This window comes from Nycticebus coucang, chromosome 7 (genome assembly GCF_027406575.1).
Source record: "Nycticebus coucang isolate mNycCou1 chromosome 7, mNycCou1.pri, whole genome shotgun sequence".
Taxonomy (NCBI): domain Eukaryota; kingdom Metazoa; phylum Chordata; class Mammalia; order Primates; family Lorisidae; genus Nycticebus; species Nycticebus coucang.
Window position 1 is genome coordinate 38,382,781 of NC_069786.1, and position 10,434 is coordinate 38,393,214.

A 10,434-nucleotide genomic window follows, 5' to 3' on the forward strand; every position below is an offset into this window, starting at 1 on the left:
CAGTGTTCAAAAGTGATACCTTTAATGTAAGTTTTTATCCTGGAAGGAATGCTGGCCACAGCTAAAGATAAAATTTGATTTGAGTTTATAGGTGTAGGAAAAACACTCACATGCAGGTCACTTTCAATATTATATTTACCCCACTCAGGAAAATATGTAAATGTTTCAGATGTGCTCTCTGAAGGATATTTAATGCTTCCCCCTCCATCATTAGTGAGAAAACATACACGAATACTTGCTGTGCATATCATATCTTAGCCACTATAAAACATGAGCCCATTATTTTCAGAATAGAAAAACATAGTAAACTAAAGCACTGTTTCTTGGCTGTGAGATTATAATATATTTTGAGAGGACGTCGTCTATGACATAGCTCCTTTCTGACTGAAGCATATTGACCAGTCTGGTTCATCTCATTAGATGGTGTAAAGTATAACCTCGCCCAAAAGAAACATCTAAGAACTTCTCACTCATATTTTTACCTTCGGTTTTGGTCTCAAAAGGAGCACAGCTGCCAGATTCTGAGCTCCACTGTCTTAGACTGGGAGGGACTACCAAAATAGCTCCTGGGCCCACTGTTTTATGGGTGAGGAGGTATTTCTGGGACTTCTCTGTGAGGACTGGAAGCCAGTGCTGTTGTGGCCCATCATATGCATATTATGGGTCTTGTGTAGGTGGAAGAGAGGAGTCTCTGTACAAAGGCAGAGCTTGTTTCTGCTGCTTCTTCCGGTTTCAATTCCCAGGCCTCCCAGACTCTGCACCCTGCCTTCTTTGATCTGCAATCCTGCCTTTACCCCGGGGCTGTCTGGCTCCCTAACTTGATTTATTTCCTGCTTTCGATTTTGCTACCTGTCAAATCGGACCTAGTGGACTTGTGAACCATTGCCAGCTCTACCTTGGATGCCTTCTAGAACCCACAGAGCCAGGCTCAGCTCTTGTCTAGCCACCTTTCCCCGGCTGCGCCTCACTCTGTGGTATATAGAACTTATTCATTTCAAAAGCTAGGAAAGTTATAATTTACCTGTCAGTAAACAGAGGATGCTTTATCAACAGACTTTACCTTAATGACTACAAATGTTTACCTCCTGCTTTCCAGAATGCAAAGAAAATCTTGGAAATGTCATAATATCTTACAAACATTTGCAAAACAGATCCTTGTTCATCCGGAAAAGAAACAATTGTATTCCTCTGTCACAAGGAAAATGTTCAGTGAGAAACATACAGATAGATGTATACACAACACGTAAACGAATATGCTAATTAAAAATTGCAGTGGGCACTTTATTAAAAATTTATTATACAATCTAGCCATTCAAAACATCTTTATATCAACAAATACAGCAGCTCGACTATTGGAATCATAAGTGATTTATCTTGAAAAGATTACATTTGTGGCTGGATGCAAATATTTTTGAGTAATATTTACACAACAATGACTGGTTTTGTTAGAAGTATTTTAACTCCTGGAAAAAAATTAAGACAAGTATCTCAGAGTTCACTTTATGGGTGAGGTGGCCCCATTCATATATATTTGCCATGTTTGTCCGAATTACAGCTGTTTATCTTGCAATTTTCTTTTAAGATTAATTAAATGCAAATGTAACTCTGAGAATCATGGGAATACCTGCCAGACCTCTTATTAATACCTTCACTTAAAAACCCCTGTGCCTGAGAGTCATTAATTTACTAAAAGAAAAGTGCTAAAGCAGCCCTTTGCCCACAAACAATTCTGAGATGGCTGCCCAATTAGTCTGGGAGCATTCTGATCCTCCTTTCAGGCCCTGTGGCCCTCTGAGGACACAAGAAGGCTCCGATGATAACCTGGCAACCTAGGTAGAAACCCAGCCAAGAGTGAGTGTTTGAAGCTGCAGTTTGGCTGCCATCGTGTCGGCGAAAAGAAAGAATTCAGGCACCATGTCATCCAGTACAAAGGATAAAAACGGATTCAACCGGAAATTCAATGTGGCACACATATGGGATACATGAGTGCGGTTATACAACAGGCCACATATTTTTTTTTGAACATTCTCCTACATGTGATGCCGAGGACATGTGTAACCATCATAACGTCTCTAGGAATCTGTATTTAATTTGAGTTGGGGTGGTGGCAGGGATTGGAGATCTGAAGCCGCCACAGGTTTGTGGCAGATGGCTCTGTGTCAGCTATGACAAGCAGCCAGGCTCAGCTTCCTCTGCAGATTTTCTTTTCTCTCTGATCAGGTAAATATGGGCACACTCTGGAAAGTTCTTCAGATTCTGCCTTAGGCTGCAAGTTTGTGACTTAGCCCCATCTGTCACAAATCTTCCCTAGGTTCTGTTGTTAAGCAGAGACCTGAATTTACCACGTAGAGCTGCCCAAGAAAATGGAGCCATTTCACCCTGTAACAAGGGGGAGGGAGAGAAGAGAAGGAAGGGAAGAAGCATTAATGACTGAAAGACGAAAGTATGCCGAAAATTTATATTGCAAACCTGAATCACTTACGTCAATTATATTTCAAAAAGGCACCAAGTATATGGTTCTCGAGTTTCAGCACCTCAAGAAATCCCAGTTTCTGATTGGTTTAAAGTGCAACTTCATTTCCAACCACACAAGCAGGCTACTGTTTTTTGCAAATGGGTACATTCTGCTGTACACGTATTTCCTGGTTTATGTTATGGATGACAGCTATTCGAAGTTTACCATCCAACTTTTCACTTTTATAAACACAAGATACACAATACTCTTAATACATGTTTTTGTGAATGTAAATTTTACTTTTAAGTGGTGAAGACACAAAGATAAATGCTGTTACTATTACATGGAATTTATAAAGCACTTCACGTTTACAAACAGGTTTATATTCATTATTTCATTATAGCCATACCTCAGGGGAAATGTGCTATTAAGACTGAAAAAAAAAAAAATCTTCCAGGTTCACGAATGAATCATATAGAGGCCAGGAAAATCAGCTACGGTCAGGCTACAAATGAACAGCAGAGAAGCACAAGAAACCAAAGCCTCTAGCTGATATTAATCAGCCAAAGCATATCTAGGATAAAAGGTTTTCTCCTTTTATTTTATTTAGACAAATCAGAGGAACACTAGAATACATGAAACTGAAGGAAGAAGCAAAGAGGGCCTGGAAGAAGGGACAAGAGAAAGAAACAGGGCAGGAAGGGAAGGCAGGGGACAGAGAGGCTGAGCATTTGCCTGAATTGTCTGGTGTAGTTGTGAGATCTCAGATGTTCTTAAAATGTCACAGCATTTATGTTTCCATTTTAAAGGACAAGGTAAGGACTGTGGAGCCACGTTAAAACCGGTGAGCACCTATTCACATCCAGAGGCAAAACGCAAATTAAAAGGAGACTATGAAGTGACCAGTCTCTTGACAGAAACTTAAAATGGTTTGGCTGTGGTTTGGGGAGATAGAGCCTGACAAAATTAAGACAACCACAAATGGCTTTTCTGGGCATTGAATCTGAACTATGAGCTTAATCATTGTTTGGAATTAGTTTTAGGTAGAAATCTAAAAAATTCTTTTTTCCTCCAAAAGTACTTGAAGAAGAGAACGAAAATATCAGCAGCTGGGTGGCACCTGTGGCTGAAAGGAGTAGGGCGCCGGCCCATATACCGGAGGTAGCGGGTTCAAACCTGGCCCCAGCCAAAAACTGCAATAAATAAATAAATAAAATAAAATAAATCAGCAGCTATCATCTGAAAAATCTTAGGAAACTCCAGGTCACTCAAAAGAAAGAATAGAATTGGTCTCTCTTTAAACTGCAGACTTATCACTCAGTTTATAAATAAAAACAATAAAAAATACAACAGGAATGAAGATGTCTTCTGTGTCTGGGTGACGTCTGTCTTATACAACTGCCTCACTTGTACTCTGGTGCTATTTTCAATACTGGTAACGGGGAATAGCCATATCTATTTTTTTCTACATTATTTTGAGATATAATGCTCAAGGTTCTCTAGAAACATAAAACACTGATCTCAAATAATTACTAAAAAATTTCATTAAGTAAATTTACATAGTAAAAGTGAAGTTAAAAAAAATACAACTTTCCGATAGTAGACTTGCATGGGTTGGAAAGGAAGAACTACCAGTGGTATAAGAATTCTATCCTTAGCTGATTATTTTATTATTTATTACTTATAGAAACTTGTGTCCCAGTTAGGCTTGGAAGTCATAAGTTAGGCTTGGGAGTCATAAAAGAGTTCTCTATTTCATCCATGTGTCAAGTATGTGTTCAATGTGTCTGACAAACCTAGAAAAGACCATGTTCTGACAGTGTAAGAAGGTTACAGTCAATGACTGAACTGCAGATCAACTTTTTAAGAAGTGCCTTTAGATTTTTTAAGATTAAGAAGATGGTTTTAGATTTTTAAAATTATTAAGAAGCGTCTAATTTTTGCACGCACTGGATTTCTCCAAAGAGCCTAGGAAAGCCTAAGGAAAATGTGTGTGTGTGTGTGTGTGTGTGTGTGTGCGCACGCGCACACATGTTTAAGAGAGTGAGTGGGAACACCCTTGTATGCACATGAGGAATTCAAACATTTCAGGTCTGAAATGATTTCAGGTGAGAAGTTATGGACACAGTGTTCTTTAATAGAAAGAGTCACTTTAAGAAAAAAAGTAAATTCTGTTTCTGCTTTTTAGTTACTAGCATTCTGTTTCAAATTCTGCTTCAAGTTATAGCCCCCAAACTCTCACTCATATTGAAAGTATAATGTCTCATGTGAGAAGAAAGCCAAGTGTTAGTAGCCTTATTCTAGTCATTAAATTTCTAAGTGTGAATCCATATGAAAAATCTTATCCTAAAGTGAACTCTATATGATAAGAAGTCGAAATGATTTTAAAATGTAAACTTTCAACAACAAAAAAAGAGTAAGGTGTAAAAATGTAAAAGGAACAAATTAAAGAATTCGGTGACATTCTATCCTTTTAGATCTTAGAAGCATATGTTTTATAAAAGCAAAACAGCACTGTCCAATGAAATAAATCTAAAAATAGCCCTCAACATTCTCTTCACAGTACACACAAAAGATCTTCTTCCATTGCATAGAAAAGTAGGTAAAAAGCTGTCTCAGAGGAAATAATTCTCTAGTATTTAGTAAAAGCAAATGTTACCTGAATATGTGTATATGTATAAAATATAAGGTCAAAATTACCATAACTTATTGTATTTTAATTATGAAGTTTTAGAAGGAATTTTTTGTTTGTTTGTTTTGGCTCTAAATCCTATCACAAACAAACTAAATCTGTGGTCCTTACTGTGATTTTTAATGCAATACCTTGCAACATGCCAGATTTTCCTAATAATTATATGATAAAGCTCTTGATTACTTGTAATTTTGAAGTAATTTATTAATTTTTGATATTTTTAGTCACAATATCGCTAAGATCTGTGAATGAAGACATATGTGATGGTGTATTACAGATTTATAAGAGAAAAATCCATGGCAGAAAATTCTTAAAAATAAATTATAAATTCTTATGAATACTTATGCATGAAGTACTACTTTACAAAACTTTGAGGTATGAGGATTGTATGATGTACACACTAAAATGTATGTAAGTACTAACATATAATAGCTCACTGAAATAACATTTAAGGTAGAGGTTATTTTTTCAGCTATATGAGGAAAAATTTGGTATATTAATAGCATCTCGCTAAAATTCTTTCAGAATTTTTCTAGAAGTTGTTTCTAAAATAAATAATTAGAGCTATGTTATGACAGTAGCTGTTTTTAAAATATTCCAACTGGAGATCTGCTTTCTTTTCTAACTAGAGGCAACTTGTTGCAATGACTTTTAAAATGGTTAAAATTTGCAGATGCAGAATAACAGGGTTAATAAAGCCTAACCTGAAGCAACCCTCAAACACTGGCAAAATGTGATGGTGGAAATAATGTACAAATTCTTCATCAAAAATGCACCCAAAGGGGAAAAATCAATAATTTGACTGAGAACTCATTGAAAAGAGCTTTGTGTCATCTTTAAAAAATGAATCCATTTGTACTAATACTTATTCTATTTCCTTAATTTTCATAATCTGCATATTTTGACAGTCTACCACATGGGAAACTATTTGATTAGTATTTTATACAAATAAAACTGCTATTGAACTTTAAAAATTAAGAAATATTGAGGTAAACCTTGGAGGACTGTTTCTCTGTGAAGCTTCGCATGTATACAATACAATAGTATTGACTCAAGGAGTAATACTGAAGGCTGGAACTGTTCAGTCAGCATTTTAAACTATTATGAGCTACCTTCTGAACCATTGCCAAGTTAATAGACAATGAAAGATAATGAGCTTGAAATTGGGTGTTAAATTGCATTTTTGGTTCTCTCCCTTTTTCTTGAAGTTTAACTATTTCCTGCAGAAACAAAGTCACGTTTTGATGTATCACCATGTAAATATGTATTTTAGTCCATGAACAGGGAAAGAAGAGAGAAAAAAAAAAGCTGAGAACTGTATTTCACGTGGAAGGTTATATATTAACATAGGAAAATTAAAATATGCTAGATTATAAAACTGCTAGATTGTAAACTATACTGACTTTATGTGAAATGAAGATGCTACATTCTAAGAATATAAAAAAGTATATTACTCATGGCCTAGAGCCACCTTCAAAACTAGTAAAGCAGATTTATCCTAGTTCAATTACTTAGACTTTTAGTAGGGCCCTTTTGTGTTGTTATTTCAAACAACTTAAAACTCTGGATTCGAATAAGGAAAAAAAGCTAATGAATAAGGAGACTGACTAATGATGCTATTTCTACTATTTCCCTTTTGCCTTTGCCATTCAGAGATGAGACTGGCAGTTTAATCTAAAAACACTGAGGATTTTTGTGTCATTTTATTAAACTGGACTAGGGAAATCTTCAGTCAATTTTTAAGTAGTTCAAAAATGAACACCAAACTTCACTAATGTCATTCACCTGAATTTTTGAGGACTCAAGATTTCATTACGATGGGAAGAAAGGCTTATCCTCATTAGTATAATTGTAGAATCCTTCCTTACTTCCTTTTAAACTAATGAGTTACATTAATCCAGGTTCATTTTTATAAGCCTCTGGGGGCTAAATGTAAAGGACAGTCATCTTAGAAAACAATAAATTAAAAAAAAAAGCATGTACCATGCATTAAGTGCACGTATTTCATAAGACCTAGGTTAATACAACTGGCATCCAGTTTAATTAATCCTTGTTAGTGTAACAACTAATACCCCTCCCTAGCATGTTTCCTTTAAACATTAGTATGTTAATTAAATGTTTTTTTTTTTTTTAAAGATTTTTCTTTGTACTTCAATATGGCATTTATACCATGTAAATCTCTTCTCAGTAACTACCTTATAGAGATGTTTTCTTATAATGTCTGGTCTCTTGCAGAAATTCTGGAGCCTTTTTGAAAGCTGTTCAGGTGTAGAATACAGATATTCAGCTGCAGGAAAAACAGATACATTTTTAATGAAACAAAAACCTCAAAGCACACACTCGATATTAGTCACTTTACTAATTAAAAATGCATATTGCTCTGTGCCGCTTCGTGTTGTACATTATTTAAGCATGATTTTATAAGGTTACCTCAGCTCACAAGGATGTTTAATGCTAAATAAGACTGTGTAGTTGTGCTGTTTAGACATCTCCTTTGGGTGATTAAAATACATTATTCTAATGTAACACAATGCATATGTGATATATTTAGTGATGAGAATTTTTTCAAAGAACTGGTACTATAGCCGTATGTACCCTGTACAACAGTTGCATATTATTAACTAGTCGATTGTTTAAATAATTTGGTGTGACTTTCAGTCCTTGATTTTTCTCTGTATGTCATTAAAAAAAAAAATCTGTAAGCAATTGACTACCACTGACCTGATTATAAAAATCCATCATTATGGGATGTGTATGCTAACAATGAAGAATGCTATTTGAAAACTTGCTTTTTTGTTATCTTAAAAGAACAGATGGTAAATATAAGCTTACTCTAATGTATTAAAACACATAAAATTTTCCTTAACACTAACATGTTGACTTGCCAAATAAACAATTGCTCCTGCCTAAGTTTATTTTCAAACTTTCTAATTTAACATGAATCACGTATTAAATCTCAACAAAGATTAATACATATTAAAGCAGCTACCTGGAAATATTTCAGGATAAACCAAATCTTTGGGACAAAGTGGGTAACAACCACAGTACACAGCTTCCAACCTAAAGAAATTTTAGAAAGAAGAATATATTTTTAAAAAGCATGACCACTGTAGCAGAAAGTGGTTTTGTTTGCCTATGTTAACAGTATAAGCCCAGAGCTAAGTGGGACAAAAAACATGGTCGGCAGTACAATCCTAAAAGCCAAAGTTGCTCTTTTAAAAGATTTTATTGATCATATATGAATTTCTTAGAACAGAACCAGCAGCATATGTTTTGTTCACTGAATTAATCAAAGCGCAGCTCTGCATTTTTTTTGTTTTTAAAATACTGTTTAACACATTTTATAATCAGCAGATAAACACATGTAACAACATGGTAAAGTATGGACAGCTTTTCTTAATAACGCTGCAAAGCCTCAGAATGTTCATTTTTCAAAAATGTTTAAATAAAATAGCAAATACTTTAGCACTGTAGTCATAGAAGTGATTGAGGCACTTTTAAAAGCATCCGAAAAAAAATTTACAATCTGTTGTAACGGGGCATTTTCATTCTAAGCTAATGCTTCAAAACAATTTGTTATTATGCAGAAATACAACTCTTCCCTCTTTTGTTGGAACATTCTGCTTTCTTGATTAAAAATTCAGCTCACTTTCCATTTTATCAGAAAAGAATATTTTTATTATTAAACAAACATGCAAGTTTCACTTTGTGAGGGCATTTCTGCCGGGGGACCTCCTCCGGGGAGTTTTTCTTTACGTCACAAGAGGTCACGACAGTAAGGGTTAAGTAGCAGGAAGGTACTGCCTCTCCATGGTGGTGTCAGCCCGCATAATGGCTATTGATCTGACATGTAATAGACTTTAAAGATACCACTGTCATTTCTGTTGGCTAGAAATTATGCAGTGAAATTCAAAACACTCCTTAAAATATGTTTATTTTTTGAGAAACTTTGAATTACATCCAACATGTTGACCAAAGGCAAAATTTATTTTGAACTGCAGATTTTTTTCAACCCAAGAATAATTTGAAGTCATGTTAATGTTTACCTTATTTATTTATAGTAACAAAGTACATGCAATTTAAGCTCTTTTTAAGTGGGTGATGTTTTTCCCTATTTTATTACGTTAACTGAAATTAGTCTAAATGAAAAGTATTTACTTTAAGCTGCAAATTTTGGAAAAACACTGAGTTTTAAAGCTTTGCTTTAGAACTAATACAAGTTACAAACAAGATGACACAGTAGGAAGGCCAGTTTTAGTTACCAATTATTAGTTTCAGAATCCAAACCAATATCTAATATTTCTTTCTTTATGTACATAAGGTATACAAAGAAATGCTTATTATAAGCACAGCTATAAACCATACTATGACTGTATTACAAAATAGTAACAAAAGTTTTGAGCATATAAACCAGTGATATTCTTTATGGACCAAAAGAAAATATGTACTTTTACCGGAAGACATTCAGGTCTAAAATGCTGTGCCAATCATAAAGCAAATACATATGAACCTTCTCTTATAATTACATACGATCAAAAGAATGAAGTCATAGGCATTTCAGAAAGTGCACGTTATCTGCTTTTTAATAATGGATTTGAATTAGAGTATTCTGTTCCCTGAAAGAAAATTGCAGGCCAAGTTACATTTTGAGTCATTGCATGAGTATGTACCATGCCATTTCCAAAAAAACCTCTGCTAATTAAAATACAGTAAGACAGGAGTGGCACTATTTGATTTAGGAAGAAAAAATTTACAAATTTGGATTTCAACTTTTATTTATAAATTATCTTATTCATGCTTATATTTCTAATTCACCAAGAAACAAACCACCATCTCTTTTGGTTACTTTTTTGACTTGTTAAAATATTAAACCTTATTATACACATTCTTTAGATCAGGACTATGTTTCAAAATATGCTAAATAGGACACAGTATTTAGAAACAAATTTATAAAATCCATTCTCATGGGTTTCTCTTATTTTCTTATTTTTTAAAAAATTATCATCTCATGATAATAATATAATTATTCATCATTTCAATTCTTATGCGCTACCAGTTAAATAATAAATAGGGTTCCAATTGATCTATTGTTAAAATGACTAGTAAATGACCTTTTTATTCCAATTAACAAATCATCTGCTAAATCTATGAATCTTAATATTCAGATCTATTCACTTCAATTCATACAATTTATCTGCAAATAGTTGTTGGGCTTTTGATTCTAAATATAATTAGCTGATAATTTTGCTTGGCTGAATTACTTTTCTGGAGGGCCTGCAAAGGCTCT

The 10,434-nt window shown here is 34.3% G+C and overlaps 1 protein-coding gene across 1 annotated transcript in view; it reads right to left on the reverse strand.

The window, feature by feature from the left end:
- Positions 1-1,260: 1,260 nt before the first annotated feature.
- GTDC1 (glycosyltransferase like domain containing 1) overlaps positions 1,261-10,434 on the reverse strand; it is a 444,137-nt gene continuing 434,963 nt past the window's right edge. The window contains 4 exon segments of the mRNA XM_053596486.1: positions 1,261-2,324; positions 2,326-2,379; positions 7,343-7,434; positions 8,137-8,207. Of these exon segments, the coding sequence (XP_053452461.1) occupies positions 2,295-2,324; positions 2,326-2,379; positions 7,343-7,434; positions 8,137-8,207 (247 nt within the window). The 3' untranslated portion in view covers positions 1,261-2,294.